The sequence below is a fragment of the Antedon mediterranea genome, chromosome 10, assembly GCF_964355755.1.
Source record: "Antedon mediterranea chromosome 10, ecAntMedi1.1, whole genome shotgun sequence".
Taxonomy (NCBI): domain Eukaryota; kingdom Metazoa; phylum Echinodermata; class Crinoidea; order Comatulida; family Antedonidae; genus Antedon; species Antedon mediterranea.
Genome location: NC_092679.1, coordinates 16,242,725 through 16,265,197, shown reverse-complemented (window position 1 = coordinate 16,265,197; position 22,473 = coordinate 16,242,725). Strand labels below are relative to the sequence as shown.

General features: G+C 31.5%; 1 protein-coding gene across 1 annotated transcript; it reads left to right on the top strand.

Moving 5' to 3' along the window:
* Positions 1-1,520: 1,520 nt before the first annotated feature.
* On the top strand, positions 1,521-21,984 carry LOC140060676 (saccharopine dehydrogenase-like oxidoreductase). Its single transcript, XM_072106985.1, has 11 exons — positions 1,521-1,744; positions 2,240-2,349; positions 3,052-3,132; positions 8,318-8,447; positions 11,158-11,207; positions 11,658-11,788; positions 12,498-12,615; positions 16,318-16,437; positions 16,876-17,044; positions 20,958-21,039; positions 21,396-21,984. Exons 1-11 carry the CDS (start codon positions 1,543-1,545, stop codon positions 21,502-21,504), a joined length of 1,302 nt encoding a protein of 433 aa, XP_071963086.1. The 5' UTR covers positions 1,521-1,542; the 3' UTR covers positions 21,505-21,984.
* Positions 21,985-22,473: the final 489 nt, after the last annotated feature.

Here is a 22,473-nt window from a genome sequence, read left to right as displayed (position 1 = left end):
AGTACTAGTAGGCCTACGGTATGCAAGTGACTGGACGGTATCCCCACAGTTACGCCCCGGCAGCATTATTTTTTCCTATTAATTTAAGGCAGACATTTTAGAGGGCGTGAATATTCATGATGCATGTCTGAACTTATGACGTCATGCTTGCAAAACACACTGCCTGATGTACGTTCGCAGTGCAGATCGGAGTTACTGTACTCTTTATGTTGTTAAAGACACTAGACCTGTTGTTGACGTTTTGTAAAAATAATGCATATATATATAACTTTCAAAACATTAAACCAGGTCATTTCTTGTCTTAAATGTGCGTTCTATTAAGGTTATTATGATGACAAGAGCAAAAAACAATGCACTACGGACCTAAGTAGCTCGCGTCGAAAGTTTTCTCGTAGACGTTTCTAAGCCTAGCTTAGTTGGGCTTAGTTTTGTAGGCCTAGCTGAAGAGTAGTAGCGTAAAACATCGTACGCTAGCTATAGACCTATCCTGACGTCGTCGCGTTGCTGAATTAATTGTCTTTCCTCGACTCAGACCCTCTAAAGTGTCTGCCTATGCGCCTGGCATTATTTGGAAAAATCTAACCCACTGACTGAAACGTAAACTTCCCCTTGTTTCTCATTTGGCCCTGGAATTTCACCAATTACAAGTACAGCCCGATTCTGTTTTGAAAAGATTGCAAATAATACTTAACCCACATTTATTTCCCTCTAATAATATTTAACCAATCAAAGCAGAGTGTGCCAATCGCATTCAAGCGTGACTCAACTTTTAGCCAATCAAATTTCGTCTATATCTAATGTACGTTCTATGTTCGTGGCCGGAAATCGATTATATTATCAACACATTGCACTTACTATGTAGCACCTAATTAATGCTTTTGGTGACAAATTGTTCGCTGCATTATCTTTAAACCTCATGCATTTTGTGACAAATTGACACGATTCTCGTATTTCCTGTTGAAATTGTAGCCCTAGTAAATTGATGCACTAATTCCCAGTCGAATTGTACAAATTGACCAAATCAAATAAGTAGCCTACCTTTGGCCATTTAGCATTATCCTCAAACGTGATTAGGTACAAATTGCGTACTATTTACTCATGCTTTGAAAGCTTTAGCCTATTATGTGTGGTAAGTGTGGTGATAAATCGATATTCAGGCTAATTGTAATTCGATTATTTTTACATCTGGTGATTGCTTCGTGCTTGAGTTATAATACTAATTAATGGAATATAGCCTTAATCGGCGATGTTTCGAAATTAGTTTATTATTATTAAATATAGGTATATGCAAGATAACAGTTCAGCAACAGTATCAGTAGGTAGGTCTAGATGAATGTAGACCCATGCTACTCGCCTTATATTAAATAGTAATGAAAAGATACCTCGGAAGAAAATTCAATGTTGGATTTACGTAGACTATACTACGAATTTGATTGGTTGAAACGTTTAAAAAACATCACGGGACATGCATGAGTGGCTCTGAGAGCGCACATGCGCCTACTTACTTCTTCTCACGACCTTTGACATTAAACAACAGCAAAAATGGCTTCGCCGGTTGTCGATGATGTAAAGGTAGAAAGAATCTATGATATTACTGTTTTTGGTGCAAGTGGATTCACTGGACAATTTGTCGTAGAAGAACTAGCAAGAGTCGTTGATGAAGAGAACGATTTAAAATGGGCAGTTGCTGGTCGTTCGTCCGAAAAATTGAGAGCTATTTTGGTGCAAGCTCAAGAGATAACCGGTTTGTAGTGCGTCAGATTTTGGCGGGGCACAACACGGTAGTTTTACTGCATCACAAATAGGGGCCTAGGCCCTAGTGGCTACCGGCCTAGGCCTAGCCTAAAACCTAGACCAAGTTAGCTGTATTATACACAGTTTAAACTAATATTTCACAAACAAAAATGTTCTGCAACAAAACAAATCATTATTTAACCAAGGCCTAAGCATATCTTTATTTTACAAATTTGTAGTAAATAAAATAGCCATCCATAATGAACAATCCATGGTCTTTTTTAATAATAGACATGTTTATCGTTGTTTAATATAAACCAAAAAGGTTGGCCACCTTAAACATACTTTGTTGAAATTGTTTTTCACAATGCTATTGTGGTTTAAAACCATTATCTTTTGTGATTTTACCAAAGGAATCCTTTGTACAAAAAACATGATCTATTGTTTGGTAGTTGAATTAATCTTGCAGTGACAATTAGTTCTAAAGATGTATTCTTTCTTTCAGGGAAAACTCTTGAAAATGAAATTGACATTGTGGTGGCTAATGTAAATGATGAGGACAGTCTCAAAACTATGTGTCAAAAGTCAAAGGTCATTCTGAATTGTGTTGGTCCTGTAAGTAACAATAGAGAGCTTGCAATTTGGGACGACCGAGGAACTACAGTAGTTATGTTGTGTGAACTCATTGTGCGCATAATTAACATGGGATGTTGTGCGTCCTCACTTGCATGGGTCCTTGGTTTTTGCAAATCAAATATTTTTCCATATTCCAAGTCTATATGATGACAAATGCATAGGACTTGGTTTTTGCAAATCAAATAATGGTTTTTTTCTCCATTAAAATTTAGTACAATACAAGGAATGTATATATAATATAATACTGTAATAAACAGGCACAGAACATGAATTCTAAACCGCCTGATGGTATACTGAAATTAATTAATTAATTTGAAACGATAAAGATGATAAAATCTGTGAGATTGAGAAAAAAATCGCCCCAACCATAGAGATATTATAAATATCTCTATGCCCCAACAAAGATTCAAACCCGGAACCTTCTGCTTAATATGCAGATGTCCTAACCATTAGACCACTGGGGTGGGGCTTTCATGGTATTGTTCAAACTAGATTGGATATCGACTCTTTAATACATACATACTTTAAACAATGCTAAAGCGCTAGTAATTAGTAAAAGTACTGAATTTTAATTTTCCAAACGGGAACGATGGCATTCCATAATTGTGTTTCATACATAATAATTTAAAAGTGACATATTGATTTATAAATTTTCTTTTCAAAAATGTCTTTTTTCTACAGTATAGATTCTTTGGAGAGCAGTTAGTAAGAGCATGTGTCGAAAATGGATGTCACCACATCGATATCAGTGGAGAACCACAGGTAGGAACTTGTATGTATTTTTATACTGTAACCCCAGTTAAGGGGACAGAATCAGGAACCAGCAAAGTTTCCTCATATCAATTATTTTTTAGATTAGATAATTATTAATTAGAGATTAGTAATTCATTAGTAGAATAAAAATCCTGTATTGTAGATGATTAGCTCTATCTACAAAGTTTGGATTAATATAATACTTTAATCCACAGCAATTGTGTTCCTTAAATATCAGATTAGTAACTGATTGTAAAATATCCAATGCATTGTGGATTATTAATGCATTGCTATAATAATCCTTTATGAAATAGCTATATAATAGAGGATTATCTAAGCGTGTAGGAGATTTATTGATTTATGAGATTAATATTAGTTAAATCCACAGCAATTTTGTTCCTTTATCGGATTAGCAATCAACCTGTAACATCCATATAGAGTTATGAAATTAATAATCTATACATAATCAACAACATATTTGTTCCTTTAGGAGATTAGTAACAGATCCGCAATATAGTAATTGTATTTGGGGATTAGTAATGTATTTATATAACAATCCTTTATGAAATATCCAAGTGTGTAGTAGCTTTATTAAGTTGATGATATTGATAATCAATATTTAATCCATCCTGATCTGTAACATATCCACTGCTTTAGGGGATTAGTAACTAATACCAATTCTTCTCTCTTGACATTATCATCCAATATTGTAGTTATAAACACAGCCTCGTCGCTAATGGATTTAAACATAAACACTGATAATTAACATCATTTGATAGCTAGGCAAATGTATTCAAATCACCTTTTTAAGAGACATCTAGTCGCTAGTTACGATGGTTGATCCATTAAATGAGTGCACTCTATCTTATTTCATTTCAGTGACTTGTACTTTGAACACACTGACAATCACGGACAAAAGAGCTTTTTTTAAATTTGAAACAATTTTTCCTCTTACAATTTTGGTGACAATGAATACAATATGTATACAAACTACTGAAATTTATAAATGCAGTGTGTAGGGAAAAGAGAGGACCTCTTCATTTAGGACACAAAAATATAAATCATAATCATCATAGTCATATCACCAAACCTCTATATCAACTAACCAATATGTCAACATTATCAACTCTAATAATGAACACCTCCAGTTAGCAGATACATTTTCAAAACCCGAGAGTGTTCACTTACAGGAGATATTTCACAAAAGTCTTCCTAATATTATCTTTTGTTTTAAAAACTACTTTTGTTTCAGTTGCATAATAATTTTAATTTTGCTTTTTTAGATTTCTGCAGCACTTGCTTTGCATACAATATATGGATATTAAATTTTATAAAAAATGTATGCAGAATATTATATTACTAAATTGCTTGGACACTTTGCTTAATAAAATATTGATGTTGAATACATAATTAATAATATTGATAGTCTACAATATTTGTTTAATACAATGAAAATTCATTTTTAATCAAATTATTAATACGACAACCATATGTGTGATTTTTTTATTTATTGTCCTATTATAGCAATATATATATACATAATCTAAACATTAACACTATGCGCTATAAAATGAAAAATTTTAAAAATATATAAATGTAAAATAACTTATACAATAAATTATACTGTAAACACCAAAGATAGACAAAAATGTAAGTTGTTTAAGTGTTTACTCAATAGTGAGATGCAACATTAGTGAGACTTCAGATTACAGATTATTTCCATAGTAAGCCAAGTATACACTTTTTGATTGGTCGATTATATATTTAGTCGATTTAACATTCATCCTTCCTCTACCGTCCCAAACGAAAACTCTCTAGATGATAATAAAACTGTCTGTAGTTACATGATTTGGTTACACACTGACAAATGATGATGTCGTACCTACATAGTCCTGTTTTATAAATAACATCATGGAGAGAAAGAGATAAAAAATGAGCAACATTTTTAGATTTACTAACTGTATCCGACTATTATGTGAAAAAAAATCTGATTTGCCTATATTATAATATTTTGATTTGTAATCGAAGCGTTACAATTTTTTCTATGTAACATCAGTATAGTACTGTAGTATTTTATGATATTTTTTATTTAAAGATGACGTGCTGTAAATCCCAAACAAAATAAATATATAGATTAATTACATTGCATGGATCATGATAGATATAAAGGAAATTAAAAATTATTCAGACAAAATAGTTAAATGTGTCGTGTCGCAAGACAAGAGGTGGTGTAAAGCTTTTTCTACACTATCAAAAAATGTGATGTACCCATAATGGACATGATGATGTCACATCACTACCATATTTGGGTACATCACACCTTTTTTTTTGTCAAACTACAGAGCTTAACTCATAGTGATTATAGCCTGGGTGCAGAACAATTATTATACACATTTGCGGGAAAAAAGTATAGGAAAATTTTTTTTTGGTTTTTCTAATAGAGTATACCATATGGAATGTCAGAAAAAAAATCCCCATCCCAGGGTCTTGGGGAAAATTTTTTATGGCTCTTTTAAATTTTGGCCTATATAACATACACAAATTCCTATTAACATACACAAATACCTATATATAGGGGATAGGGAAAATCAATTAACAGTTTTTGTTACTTGCAGTTGTGTTTTAATGATTAAAAGTAGTAGAGGCTTACTTTAATAACTACTTCTCATAGTAGTTGATGAATCAAGTCGATACGATGACATCATCATGCCAGAATCCAATATGGCGTCCAATTTGATGGGAAAAACAGGGTATTGCTAAACCCCCGCAAACCCCTGGAAACCTAAAAAAAAAAACATAGAAAACCCCACCGAACCGACATAAAAGTGATTGAATTATGGAATGTACGCCCCACTGGGTATGTCCATGTAAACAAAAATTAAAATTTCTACTGTTAACTACTTATTTTGGGATAAAACGTCATTTTTTGGTTAAAAATTAGCAATCATTTTTTTACCAAAAAATGATGTTTTACCCCAAAAACAAGTAGTTAACAGTAGAAATTTTATTTTTTTAAAACATGGATATACCCAGTGGGTCGTACACTACATGATTCAATCACTTTTATTATGTTGGTTCGGTGGGGTTTGCTATGTTTTTTTGGAGGTTTGCAGGGTTTAGCAATCATTTTTGACCAAAAAATGATGTTTTACCCCAAAAATAAGTAGTTAACAGTAGAAATTTTTTTTTTTTTTTTTACATGGATATACCCAGTGGGTCATACACTCCATGATTCAATCACTTTTATGTTGGTTCGGTGGGGGTTTGCTATGTTATTTTGGAGGTTTCCAGGGGTTTGCGGGGTTTAGCAATACCCTGTTTTTTCCGCCAAATTGGACGCCATATTGGATTCTGGCATGATGATGTCATTGTTATCGACTCGATTTATCAACTACTATGAGAAGTAGTTATTAAAGTAAGCCTCAGCTAATTTTAATCATCATAACACAACTCCAAGTTAAAAAAACGTGAATTGGTTTTCCCTATCCCCTATATATACTGTAGGTATTTGTGTGTGTTAAGGCATTTGTGTGTGTTATATAGGCCAAAATTTAAAAGTGCCGTAAACAATTTTCCCCAAGACCCTGGGATGGGGATTTTTTTCTGACATTCTATATGGTATACTCTATCAGGAAAAAAAGAAAAAAATTTTCCTATACTTTTTTCCCGCAAAATTTGTACTGCACCCAGGCTATTACAGTCAGTATTGTGCCTATGTACTAGCTTTCAAGCTTCCAATATCATTTTTTAGTTATGTTTAACAATTAAGAAATTACAGGAATCTGTAAATCAGCATACATTATTTGGTTTTGGTTGATGTTAAATTTATCAATGCTTTTTTGCAGATTTAAGGAGTCTGAGCATTATTATAAATGTTCAAATATGGTAGTTGCTATGTGATATAATATTTTATCTTTAATACCTGTGTTGATAATACATATCCTGTGTATCCCTTACATACATTTCATGTAATATCTGTGCATATATATATTAAATATTAAAAAATATTTTTTTCTAGACATTTTGTATTCAGCTTGCATCTGCAGTTTATGAAATTATTTAGCATATTATTTGATGATTTTTTTGGTAGTTAGTCTCAAACAAGTATACATTCAAAATCTGTAATATGTGTAAAATGGCAAACAGTGATTTATCATTATAACATCATATTGTACATCTTGACAAGAGAATTCACACAAAATGTGTAATTTGACGTGTCAAAATAACTGTACACATCGTTAAGAATATCTCTCGAATCTCACTATCAACATTTTCTAATAATCGTGGGAGTGATGTTGTTACATTTTTGTACAAAAATATACCCGATTGTAAATAATTTACTCTTGGCATACAAAAGTTCAACATCTTTTATTGCAATTTATTTGTGATTGGATATTACAAAATATAAAATAGATATTTATTAATAACAAGTATTTTAACATTGCCATTTGCAATTTTTATGTATTTTTGCTTTTTTTATGGTCTTAACTATGCCAAGCAAAACAAATTTCCATTTCAAAGTGGACCAATAACATTTCTTGAATCTAGAATCTTAAAGTTTAAAACATTATGATAACAATGAATACACTGTTGGCCATTGATATTGAGATGGGAGGAGAGAGCACCAAAAAATGTATTTAGAATTGATGGAAATCGCCATAATTGATGATGAATTTCGTTGCTCTTTCAGTCTTAGCATTTGGTAAAGCACACTGCCTTCAAGTCCTCACATCATCTATTGTTAGATGTTATTAATAGATATTGATGCCCAAGATTTTAATAGCACCCTCTATGTTTCGATGTATTTAAACAAAATTATAGCATATCCTCTATGTTTGGCCATGCTTTTAAAGAAGTCTTGATATTTCAATTAACCAGCTCTCACTGGATAAACCCAAGGGGCCCGTAGCAGTGTCCAGAGGAATAAACAGGCATTAAAATAGGTTAAAAACGACCGAGGCCTCTAGCGTTGGAGGGCCACTTAGAGTTCCTAAACCAGGGGCCTTAGGCCTCTGCGTTATGCCACTGCCCCACTATCTATTCAATTTAGAGAAACATAATCTGGGCTTTCGACCAAAGTGGGTACTCAATCCTTGAAACCACAAAAGTTCTTGTTATGAAGTATCATGAAATATACTGTTTTTATGGACACTTTTAGGAGACATTTTTGACTTTTTCGTTTTGTTTGTTATAGTTTTTAGAAGGTATTCAATTCAACTATGGTAGTAAAGCAGAAAATGCTGGAGTGTACGTGATAGGTAGCTGTGGTTTTGACAGTATCCCTGCTGATATGGGAGTTTGTCAAATCAGAGAACAATTCCCAGGTAAGAAAATAATTTGAGTAAGCGGAAAAAGATCATTACTGTAAAACTTGGTGGGGGTGGGGGACTGATTACGCTCTAAAAAGATTTTTTTTATTTTATTCAATTCACAACCAGAAGAGATAAAAACCTCCACTAACCAGAATACAATAAACATTAAACTTTTTTAACTATATTAATTTTATCAAAAAAGTATATCAATATCATAAACTTTCAAAGTATTACAATTTTAAGCTAATCTATGAAATAAACCTTACTTAGTCTTAGTAATAGTAGTCTTAAAAGGTACATTAAGGTATGTATTTTTATTACAAGCCGTTCCATGTAAATATTTTAAGGTAAAGACATATTTGGATTTCGCTGAATGTATGATAAGGTTCAACTGATTCTCAGTACTGTAATACTCTTTCTACAATTTGTGTAGTATCATAGACACATTCTGTATCCCATGTGACACTTGTATCAATCCATTTTGTTGCCATTTATTTCCAAAATTTGTGTTTATTAAAAGTTAATAACCGTTATCTGATCAATTCAATTGTTTGAAAGAATAATATAACAGTATAAGACTTTTTTTCTTAACTTTAAAAATTTCAGACTGAAAATTTCTGAATATTTTATTTCTGTTTCAGGACCGCGAATCTGGAATGATCTTGATGACAAACTAAAGCATTTTAAATCTCTTTATACTTTTCGTAAAAATTTAAAAAAAATATCTTATTTCTTTATACTAATTTTAATATTATTATGATTGTAGTACACTGAATGTATTTTTTATTCCATCGTTTTTTGTTTTATTTATTATTTTAAGTAGTAAATTGTATTAGTTGTGTATGTATATGTATTGTTTATGGGGTCTTTCTCGAGACAAGAAACTTGATTTCTTCTAGAGCAGACCCCAAATGATGGCTTATTACCATGTTTCATTTAAATAATGTACACACCTATATATTACACTGTTAAAAAATATGCCATTGTTGAACAAATGAATCTTTTATGAAGATGAAGACTTTGACTCAAGAATTTGAAAAATTATCAACAAAATTAAGGACATTACAGTATTGCAAAATGACATTAATAACAAGGAAGGATCCTCAGAGGCCGAATCATCCATCTTAGGTGAATTAAAAAAACAGAATTTGCAAATCTGAGATTAGTTTCAGTAATGTCTTTTTGATCTATGCTTTATCTGATTTATTTTATGCACTTTCAAGTTTTCTTGAAAAGCTTTAGTGAAAGTAAATGTATTCCTGTAAATTGAACTATTTATTTATATTCTCTTTATTTGCCTTAGTTGTCTGTGCTTAAAAAAAAACATTGGTATTGTAACCTATGATTGTAATCAATCACACAGAGTCTTGAAATCCAGTTGTTGGATTGTTCCAACATAACAGTCTAAAAACATGAGACTCTTCATCCTCAACACCCACAAGGTCTCACTCTGCACGCCCTCTATGAGTCACGTTCACTTATACAATAGGGTTACAATATGACGTAAATAAGTGGTATGGGTAACCACTAGTTGCAATAAGTTTGATGGTGAAAAATGTGCTATAGCCCATGCCATTGTGGTAACCACTAGTTGCAATAAGTTTGATGGTGAAAAATGTGCTATAGCCCATGCCATTGTGGTAACCACTAGTTGCAATAAGTTTGATGGTGAAAAATGTGCTATAGCCCATGCCATTGTGGTAACCACTAGTTGCAATAAGTTTGATGGTGAAAAATGTGCTATAGCCCATGCCATTGTGGTAACCACTAGTTACAATAAGTTTGATGGTGAAAAATGTGCTATAGCCCATGCCATTGTGGTAACCACTAGTTGCAATAAGTTTGATGGTGACAAAAGTGCTCTTGGCCATGTCATTGTGGTAACCACTAGTTGTCATGCTCGGACATTGATCTTTCCAGCTGCTTAAAAGTATGGAGTTTGTCCATCAGTTTTCCCTAAATTGTTTGTTCCAACACAGTTAGCAATTTTTAACAACAACTCGTGCGTCATTCTTAATGTAATATACGGCAGTTTTTAGTATAGTACTCAAACTATTAAGAGGCTATCAGTGTATGATAACATTAAAATATATTGTTTATATTACCCCAACGTCGGCTGGCATTGTCAAATGGTCATTAGACATTATTTACCCGTGTTTATAAACCATAGTAATTGAGTTCATTAAGGCAATTCCCCACAGAAATCTTTTCTTATTTTTCATTACCATCGTTCATTGAACGTAAATGCTAAATTAATCTGCATGTCTGCATAAATGGCAAAAAGATACTGTTTTTTTCAGGTACTACTGTATCTTATTAACAGTATTATTTAATTAAAAAGGATAGCTTACAGATATATTTTCCTCCTAAACAAATCTTTTTAATATGCCATTTGACTGTTACATAATAATTATTCACTTTGACCAAAACCTGGATCGGAAAAAAAAATTAACCTGAAAAAAATGTAATTTAAAGCAATAAATACTTTTGTCTGTCTGTCTGTTTTAAACTTAAAGGTTTCTTTTGTCTTTTTATAAAGTGAAATCATTTTTTTTTTACAGAAGTGAATAACTTTATTAAAACTGCAAAATGGCCTATTTAAAGTCTGATTTTAGTAATCTTTATTTTTCATGTTTTTTGGGGGGACAATAGATCCTTAAAATGGAGAAAAAGAAATAAAATGTATATTATCTTTGTTAATTTAATTTATTTTTAATTTCAGGAATTGTGAACACGATTGAGAGTTTCCTTACTGCGAGTAGTAGTGGATCTGTGAGTGTTTTTTTTTTTAAATCGTTAATTAAGTTGGTTGGTTGTAGGATTCCTTTAAAAAGTGTTCCTGGTGCTTTTTACCATAATTCCTGTTGAAGAATGCCACTACAGAACTCCTACAGCATAAGTGTCCCTATAATAGAAATTTTCCTTCAATAGGGATTGGCCTTTAGTGTATCTCCCTTTGTACCTTTCCTATGAAACTGTCCCCTGAATAGGTGGCTATAAGGGGTTCTATTCTATAACGATACTCATAACATAACTTTTATTTTTGCCAAAAATGGCACATGAAATTAGATAAGGATTTAAATCCATTAAAAAAAGGGTTAATTTTTTATTTTCAACTGTTTAAACCAAGTTATATTCAATTCTGTTATGCATAGTAATATTAATACACAGTATCATTGTGTACATACTACTGAGTGATTTCTGAATGCATTTATTTTGCAGGGAACAGTTGGTCATTACGGAACATGGCAGTCAGCAATCCACGGATTTGCTAACTCTAAGGAACTGATCGGCTTACGTAAACAGTTCCAGCATAAACCGATGCCTCGCTACCAACCAAGGTTGACCAAAAGGTAAGGTACTCAACGGATTTAAAATGCCATGAAACATAGCAATAATACTTATATATTCGTCCTGGGACTTGAAGGTAATAAATTAATGATTGTTATAAATAAAAAAAAATGTTTTATTGAAGTCATTGAACTTGATAATAACTTTATTTAATAATACAGTTTTATAAATTTGTCATCATTTTAATATTTTAATCTTTTGGAATTAATTTTAATATAACATTTTATTTTTAGAATTTAAAAATTATAAAACAAACAAATTATTAATAAAACCTTAACAAAATATCTTGAACAATCTACATTTAAAAGTCTCTATATAATAGTAATTTTAAATAGTATTTTATTTAATTATTAGTAACACTATCATACAGACATGTTTATTTAAGTCCAACTCTTTTTCTCTGCCTTCTATGATAATTCTTTAAAGCTCTGTCTACACATCAAACTTTATGTGACAAAAAAATGTGATCTGCCCATATATACATATATATATCATATCACTACCATATTTGGGCATATCACTACCATATTTAGGAACATCACATTTGTTTTGTCAAACTAATTTGACAGTGTAGACAGATTCTCAGTAGTGATGCCTTTTATTCTGTGATATTTTTGCATTTTTTATATCTTTTTGGTATTCTCTGGTGTACTGTCCTTTAATGGACTATACCATTATTGTTGTGGGTTTAATATTATTTATTTCTTTTAGGAGTTCTGTGTTCTACCATGACAAGTCTTCAAAGTGGGCTATTCCATTTCCCGGATCTGATGTCTCTGTTGTTAGAAGAACCCAACGTTTTATGCATGAGAAGGAATCAATGCGACCTGTAAGTTAAATATATCTATTTTACTATTACTATTTTTTATATTATAGTATTGTTTTTAGCTAGTTAGTTGCGGTTGTTCAGAGACAAAGATTCCAAATTTTGTTGATTTTGATGGTCGCAAATTGGCAATCATAGCTTCCAAGACAAAAAACATTTGCATATTTTGTCACAATCTAGTCAATCTTATGAAATTCATTTTTAATATGCCTCAGCTACAATAAATTATTGGCAATATAAGCCATTATGCTATTTTAATATCGACGTGATGGCATATCATATGATTTATGAATTAATTTCTGTGCGTATTTGTTATTTTAATTTGCCGGATTTATTTGCCAGCTTCCTCTAACGTAAACGTATCCATGATTGATAAACAGTGTCGCGGCGACACGTGTTTATATACCTTGTATACAATCATTGATTTCTATGATAAATGCGTCATGTAACTAAACCGCAAAATTTCATAATGAATAATTGGCCATATTTCACACAATTTCTCATCTGTTTAAGTCTATGCCATTAGTGTAATCATATAGGCAAGCAAAAGATTACAAATCCAACCTGGCATCACTTGCTAAGCCTCTAATCTTAATCTTTTTGCATTATAGTTAGCTCATTACGTTGCCATGGTAATGTCTTAAAATAGTACCGTTTTTAAGCGTGTCAGTAGTATCGAATTATGTGTTTTTATGTTCACTTAAACTTTAAGAATAACACATTTCATTGCCTTCGTTTTAGTTGCAATAACTTTGCTTATTATCTAGCATGAAAAAAATCGTGATTTTTTTTTGTCCTGTACTGTATTTTATTCAGTGCGATAAGCCTCACTTGCCTGTTATCATATTTATAACAATAAGATAGCCTTGCCTTACTTATTTTTTGACCTTATTTTCTGTTATGTATTGTATATTAAATATATACAGTATATATATATAAATCCAAAGGCAAATTACTGAAAAAAATGACAATGCTGTGGGTATCAGTGGCTGGATCTCAATAGAGATACAAAAATAAAAAGCGAAAAGCTAAATCAAAACGATAAAGTAAACAGCCAGAAAAGTTAGCAGAGCTTTCGGGCAACACTAGCCCTTCATCAGTGCAAGTGAAGGAATTTGCAGCTATATATATATATAGCTGCACTGACGAGATCTAATAAGATTGAAACAGTACTGTCTGCAGATTGGATATATATATATATATATATATATATATATAAATCATACTGTAAATTATAGAAACAGTGCTCATATTTGGAACATGATCTCATAATCGCGTCGAGCATAGCTCATTGGCGAAAGTTCCGTATTTTTTAGTTGTATGAAAAAATGTCTCGACACGTTTATGAGATCATGTTCCGAATATGAGCACTGTTTCTATAATCTATATATAAATTTACGTAAGGGCAAAATTCGGTAAATCGCGCCTTACTTTTAGAATTTTTACTCGATGGTATGTAAAGTTGGTTCGTACTTTCGGTACTGATTTTAACCCCCTGATGTAACCCTGTTTACTAATTAAATTAAGTTAGATAATTAGTTATTGACGATTAAAACGAATTTAGGTTCAACGATTTGCCCCAGATAGGGGTGTTTTCCGATCGTGGTATACACTGTCTAATGGATGTCCATCTTGAAAAATACCCGCCACAAAAATGCGAGGAGGCTTCGCATTTTCCTATCTCCTCCTACGATAATTGTTTTTTAATAGCTGAAAACCGGTTGAACAACTCGAGTACAGTATCATGATGTTGAAGACAGGCCGATTTTCTTTAAAAAATACTATTTTGATAGATTTAATATACGTTTATACAAATGTATTGATTTGCGATGAATGGAACATTCCAATCTCTGTGTCGTTCCACAAGTGTCTATTCCCTCAGGCGTCGTAAAGGAAAGTACTGTATACTCATAACAGAAATTTGATCCATTTTTTTTTTTCAATCTGTGCTGCAGAGGTTGGATATAATTTTTTTTTAAACGGATAATGAGCTAGCGTTTTCAGTCGCCGTAATTTAATATTTATTACCGATTAAATCGAATTTATGATTTGCCCTGAATAGAGGTGGTTTTCACAAATTGTTTAACATTATATATAAACATACGTCGTAGTGTATCGTTACATGTACTGTACTATTTCAATCGACTACGACGGTGATAGTTTCAACAAAGTATTACATCGCAATGTTTTACTGTGTTTAGTGGTATATTATTTGTAAAACATGTTAATTAATATTTCGTTACAAAATAAAGAATATATTTAAAAATTGTTCCTCTTTGCACCCATCCTCTTCCCCATCTCTCAACCATAATGTTACATACAAAACACAAATTAAGTTTGTTTAAATTTGACTTAAACAATTGGTCTCATTTTGTGACAACTTTCTCTTTCGGAAGTAATTCCCAGTGGGCTAATTTTAGTTGAGTACATAAATCACAGTGTCTATTTAATCGTTCCTGTAAACGTAATATATTAAATGATGAGATATAATAAAGCAGTCTGTCAACAAAGATTAATTTGTTAATATCAGTAACAGCATCATAAAAAGAATATGTTTTGATTTATTACATCAGGGTAAAAAGAAAACATTTTTAAACGGTTATATCAAGTTTTGATTACATTTTTAAATCAATAAATCATTTCATTTGTACAGTATAGGCAATGACCATTGTTGATTGATTGAAATATATATTTTTATACTGGGTAACCTCTTCAGTCAAAGACTGGTCTCCCAGAGGGCCCAGTTGGTGATCAGTGGCTGTGATGTACTAATACACCGGGGTAACCCCCTACTCGTCTCGAAAGATGTACCAGGTTCTTTAAAGTGCACACGAGCTCGATGTTTACAGTAACTGGACCTACGGTTTATAGTCCTTATCCGAGAAGACCCGTTCTACCACCAGAACCATGGAGTGAGTAAGCCTCGAACCCCTACAGATGTTATGGCTTCATAATTACGGTTCCACTGTCTTAACCGATCGGCCACCACTCACCCACTATTCATAGTTGCTATAAAAACAAATTGCATTTTCACAATATATACAGTACAATATAAAAGAATATATATACTTACTGTCAGTATATATAATTTTTTTCATACGCATCCAACAGCGACCACAAACTATTTTATAATTTCTTGTGCTTATAAACTATTAAGTCTCATTTGAAGCTTAGGGAGTAGAGTTGAAAGAGTTACAACCCTGCCACTAGGTCAGGATTGAATCCTGGGAAGCTTAGGGAGTAGAGTTGAAAGAGTTACAACCCTGCCACTAGGTCAGGATTGAATCCTGGGAAGCTTAGGGAGTAGAGTTGAAAGAGTTACAACCCTGCCACTAGGTCAGGATTGAATCCTGGGAAGCTTAGGGAGTGGAGTAGAAAGAGTTACAACCCTGGCACTAGGTCAGGATTGAATCCTGGGAAGCTTAGGGAGTGGAGTTGAAAGAGTTACAACCCTGGCACTAGGTCAGGATTGAATCCTGGGAAGCTTAGGGAGTAGAGTTGAAAGAGTTACAACCCTGCCACTAGGTCAGGATTGAATCCTGGGAAGCTTAGGGAGTGGAGTAGAAAGAGTTACAACCCTGGCACTAGGTCAGGATTGAATCCTGGGATTGGAAGGCAAGCACGTTAACCACCAAGCTACATCTCCACTACAATATTGTGCCTAATATTTTTTTAAATTTACTATATTTATTTGTGTACTTTCAGATTCAGTATGGTGCGTACGTAACAGTTACCAGCTTATTTTCATTGTTCATGCTTATATTTGGTGGATTAATATTCTCAATTTTAGCTAGATACAAATTTGGAAGAAATTTACTTGAAAAGGTAATTCATGTCCTTATAGAATCTCAATAATTTAATTTCTTAGTCAAACAAACAATAAAAACATTTTATAAAGCGCTTAATATGAAGACAGCTCCACAGTACCCAAGAAATCAAATGGCGCCAATTGAATCATTTTGTAATGTAATTAGTTTTCTATTTTAAAATGTAGCTAAAACAAACAAGTTAAACTGTAAATTTGCATAAAACAAACAATTAAATATCCAGTTAATAGTAAACATGGTCTATACTAGATAACATTTTTATTTTCAATTGAAATTAAAAAAATGCTGTCATGAGTTGATTAATATGAACAATCTAAGGTGTTTGCAAGTGAAGGACTGATGTTGTATACATTAAACAAACAAACTTGCTTTTAATTCTGTGTTCCATTTTATTGATTAATTAAATTTTTAATTCATTTTTATAAATTTATCTCAGTATCCAAGAGTGTTTAGTTTTGGTGCGTTTAGCCATGATGGTCCTTCACGACAACAAATGGCCAAAAGTTCATTCACCTTTACGTTTTACACGGAAGGGTTCAGCAGCAAGCAGGTGGAAGAGAAGGGAAAACATGACCTTAAAATGGTCACCAAAGTGTCTGGACCAGGTAAGCCTAATCTACTGAATTAATATTAATTTGAACATTTTGGAAAATGAAATGTCATTCAGTATGATTTTGAGGTACAGTAAAAACCCTCTTTTGGAACTTCCTATTCAGTGGATGCCACTTTTAAAAATAAACAAAAAGTTGCCATTATATGTTTTAACACTATAACAGCCAACCCCTATTCAAATGACACCCCTATTAAACACTGCTAAACACTAGGATGATAACAACCGCCGATAACAAGATAAACGTACATTTTTCTTACATAAAACAAAAGAAACATTTAAAGATAAAATAAAATACAACAGTGCTTGTTAAAAAAAAAACAACAAATAAACAAAACTTATTAGTTACCTGGACAACTGTATAAATAAAAATGTATGTTATTTGAAACACTATGCATAGGTGTAATATTATTTTAATGTATGTGCAATATTTGTATACAGTACTATGGAAAAGTAATTTGTGTGCTGCCTAAATTATTATATTATATAACAATGAATTATTGTAAATCAAAATATATGCATACATTAATGAATGAAGATGGGAGAGACCCATAAAAGATTAAACAAATCAGTAAAACAGTCAGAAAAAATAGCAAAACTTTCGGGCAACCACTAGCTTTTAGCTTATTTTATCTCCATTGATACCCTTAGCATTGTAATTTTTTCAGTAATTTGCCTTTGGATTTATATAAATAATACAGCATTATAGATAGATAGATCACACTAGATTGGATCACTGTCTCGAAAAGCGGACCTCTGGAAATAATACTTTCTCAAAATTTGGACCGGTGATGTGGAACGAACTCCCGTCTGTGATCCGGGAACAAACCACGGTTTTAAAATTTAAAAAAGCCCTCAAAACACATCTATTTCCTAAGAAGTGACTCATTGTTGGGTGTGCTGATGTAAAGCGCTTTGATCATTTTATACTAATTTGGAAAAGCGCTATATAAATAAAATAATAATAATAATAATAATTAGGTACGTTTCTTGTATTCATTCTTTAATCCTGCCATTGAGTATCACCGTCAAAAGTTTCCTAATCACAATCTTGTTATTAATACATTGAGTGAAGAAGCTACTAAGCCTGATATTGAAAGATAAAACTTAAACCACTTGAATACTTGAAACATTGTAATCATTCTGATGCACTATTCGCAGAGGAAAACTGATGTTGTTGATCTCTTTTTTGTCCAATCAAATTTGATTGAAGGAATTTAATAATTGTCATAGCCAAACCGTTTGTTTCTTCTGGATTACTTCAACGTTTATACTTTTTAAAAACATTTTTACGACAACTATTATGTAAAATGATTTTTATGACTTCTGATTAAATTTAAAAGTATAGTAGAATCAAGTTTCAACGATGATTATGATTTATGATCGAATCAAAATGATTGAAAACTCAATATTGCTGATTGCTATAGAGATGATATATGATTTTTTTTAAGTAGCTAAACTCATTTTGAACTGTCTTGTACAGTACCAACACTATCGATTTACATCAATCTGATCGTTTTGAATACAAATTTACCATTTTAAACGGACGTAAGGATATATACAAATTGAATTTTGTTAATATCCCACACAATTTGATTTGTTATCAATCTATTAGTATTTAAAACAATTTTAATTTGGTTTATTACTAGCTCAATTGATGATCACATTCTTAAACATAAAATTTATCTTGGGATGTTGTAGACAGATAAGAGCGCACTGACATGATGTGACTGTTAGGAGAGAGAAGCATGTAGTTGAAAAGTGTAACATCTATTAATCCACAGCATCATGAGCAATTTTTGCTCAAGAAATATATCTTACTTGGTTAATTGCTTCCTGTCTTTTGTCTTTTCTCTCTGAGATGACAAAATTAATTTATTGTTTTCATTTCCATTAAAAATTTTTTAATTCTATTTATTTTAATTTAGTTTTTAATTATTTTATGTTAATGTATTAGGGTCCCTAATGATCATCTTTGGCTGGATAGACCACCCTAGTAAAATATTGTTGAAATAAAAATAAAATAATAAAGAATATTTTAAAAATGATTGTTGAAATCACTATACCAAGACATTTGTAATGTCTTAACTAAAATAGAAGTTATAATTAAAACCTCCTAAAAATATAATTAATTTTTTTTTTCATTTCATTTCCTTTTAATGCATCACGTAAACAATGATGAAGTTGACATAACTATTCATAACAATTTAACAAAGACAAAATATACACAGTATAACAAAAACAATCAAGTTACCGAAGAAAACAAAAAGGACAAAACCATTAGGCTACTGGGGTCTTGAAACATTTATAATAAAGAAAAAAAAAGAAATTATTATTTTATTATAATTGTAAACTAGTAATAATTAAAACTAATAACTAGTTCTTACAGAAGAAGAATTATTCTAATGATGATTATATCAAAATATTAAATCATGACCTCCCTTCTTCCTATTAAAAAATCACATTAATCTAATGATATAATACCTTATTAGATAAACCTCTTAGAATATTAATAATACATTCATTAAGCTTTTTCTGCAATACAACTGATGTAGAATAGGCATTCGGAATTGAATGAATATTTATATAGACATTTAAAAAACATGGTATTCTGCCAGCCTATCACTGTGAAGATGCATCACCATGACAACTAAGTACATTGGTATATCTTGCGAGCAAGTTGTAGTAATCCCTGGATTATTTATAATCCCTAGATTCCCTTAAGCTGTAATAATTTACTGCATTATTTTGCTAAGATTCATGGAAAAAAAAATCTTTAATACTATTCAAATATCCACATCGGCCGAATGTCCACATTGGCCAAATTTCCACATTGGTTGGCAAATAATGTTCCGTTGAATTGGATGAGGTCGTTGAATTATATTGTTCGCGGCTGACCAGTAAATATTTCTTCTCCAACTTCTATAGATGGGGCTACGATAATTCATTTGTTAGCCGTATGCCTTTAAAGGTTCGTTGCAAGCATTTAATATTAAAGAAACAAGATTCCAATATTATCACTTGTGCCAAATGCAATACATATATTTAATATTTATCTAAATTACAACTCTTCGCATCCTCCAGCTTGTAAGAATGCTATACCGTATTCGTAACTTGTTAGACTTCGACGTTTATGTGAACAGATGTAGAAAGACCAGGTTTATCAATAGATAAACTAATATGAAGGAAAGGCACACACTTGTCAGAAATTTCATGAGTAAACTTTATAGCAGGATGAAAATGATATAATATTATAGTTTGGTACAGTAGGTCTGATATAATAATGTGCAATCACATTTAGAAATTTTTAATGTTTTTTTGTTTGTGTATATTTTTTTTTATGGTCATTGTAATATTTGTGATCCAACAAAATGTCCCCTTAATAGAAGTGTCCCCTGAAGTTGTCTGTAGTGTTAAATTATATATTGCCCCTTATTCATTTAATAAAATTGTCCCCTTAATATAAGATGTCCCTAATAATAAAGTATCCTCTGAATAGGTGTTGACTATAGTGTTAAAACATATATTTATCATTCATTTCACTGAAAAAATATCTTTTCCCGAAGGGCGATTTTGTACTATATTTGTAATATTATCTAATGTGCCAATTTTATTTTTGATTTGGGGACAAATAAAAATATTTTTATAAAGTAGAGGTTACCTTGGTTGTTGGTCCCGAGGATTGCAATAAAGTGTTAAGCTCTGTCTACACTATCCAACTTTATGTGACAAAAACATGTGATGTGCCTATATATGGACATGATGATGTCATATCACTCCCATATTTGGGCATATCACTCCCATATTTGGGCATTTTGCTACCATATTTGGGCATATCGCTACCATATTTGATCATTTGTGTTGTATGTTCTTATTGCTATTGATTAAATACACTTATTATTTTGTAGAACCTGGGTACGTAGCTACACCCATAGCAATGCTTCAAAGTGCCTTTGTCCTGCTGAGTGAGGCTGACAAAATACCTGGAAGGTAAACAAATTATTGAAACCTTTTATTTTTTCTTTATTTTGAATATCATAATTCATATCAAACAAAAAAGATAAACTGTGAAGGCTTCATTATAAAAATAATAAAGATAAAACTACAGACTCATGAAATGACAAAACAATTTCTAAAATTTAAATTTCTACAACACTCTGTTCTGACAATATGACTGGTAAGTGAAAATAATACAATAATAATAATATACTTATGAATAATATTTTATATAAACAGAATGCTCCTATCGTGTGTCATTTTATCAAAAATATATCATCAGCGAAAATAGCGAGAATAAACTGCTGAGAAATATATCTAATAATAAATTTATTTTTGTTTGACTGCAGTGGGGGTGTGTTCACTCCAGGAGCAGCGTTTGCTAAAACAAGTTTAATAAAGCGTTTAATGGAACACAACTTCAAGTTCACAACAGTCACAGAAGCAAAGCAAATATAAACAAGTTTGCAGTAAAATCAAAAATAAAGAAGAGGAGTTTAATATATTTTTTTTAAATGTAATAGTTTGAATTATAAACGAATTCCTTCATGAGGTATCATATATACAGTAGATCCCCTAATAAGGGTGTCCTTGAATAGGAGTTGACTGCTAAAACCTATATTTCCCCTTGTGCGTTTCATAGGAAAGTGTCAGTGTCCCCTGAATAGAAGTTGACTGTAGTACTAAAACATATAGGTTCCCTTGGGAAAGTGCCCACTTACAGTAATAGTGTCCCAGAGAAGGGGTAATACTGATAATATATGATTTGAAATATATTTTACATTTAAATTAATTCTATAAAATTTATAATATTAATAGAATGTAATATAGTTAATGTTTCAATAATTTATATTTTAAAGTAAGTTTATTTGAAATCATTTTTAAATGATTTTGTTGAATTAAAAGCATCTATATTTTTCTCATTCAATAAATAAATATTCTTTTTTTATTCAGACATGTTTGTTTGTATATTGTTTACTACCCATGTCTAAAAATACACATTTTATATCATTTATTATAAAATCAAAATCTTGCACAATTATGTTTAAAAACTAATAAATAATTCTAACCTCAAATAAGTTAGCTAAATATTCTCTTCAATGCAGCAAAATTGGCGTAAATGTTCGAGGCCCTAAAACCTGGTCCTGATTGTCTTAGGCCAATCATCTATGGTTGCGACCATTGTGTGAGTAACTCCTGATCTAGCGAACTAGAATGGTCAAATAAATTGGGAAACAATAATTTATCAATAAATGATTGCCAGTATTCAATATGTAGTACCTTTTAAAATTCAATTATGCAATATTATTACAATATGTGCACGTTTATATCACCATATTATCATTCTATGGTGTCATAGAACCAATTTATATCAAATCAGGAACAAATATTGCCTTTTTTCGAAGAAATCCTGCAAAATCACCCAAA

Coding starts and splice junctions, on each gene's coding strand:
- LOC140060676 (XM_072106985.1), top strand. CDS start 1,543: ATGGCTTCGCCGGTTGTCGATGATGTAAAGGTAGAAAGAATCTATGAT. Junction 3,133..8,317: donor ATATCAGTGGAGAACCACAG/GTAGGAACTTGT, acceptor TGTTTGTTATAG/TTTTTAGAAGGTATTCAATT. Junction 12,616..16,317: donor AGAAGGAATCAATGCGACCT/GTAAGTTAAATA, acceptor GTGTACTTTCAG/ATTCAGTATGGTGCGTACGT.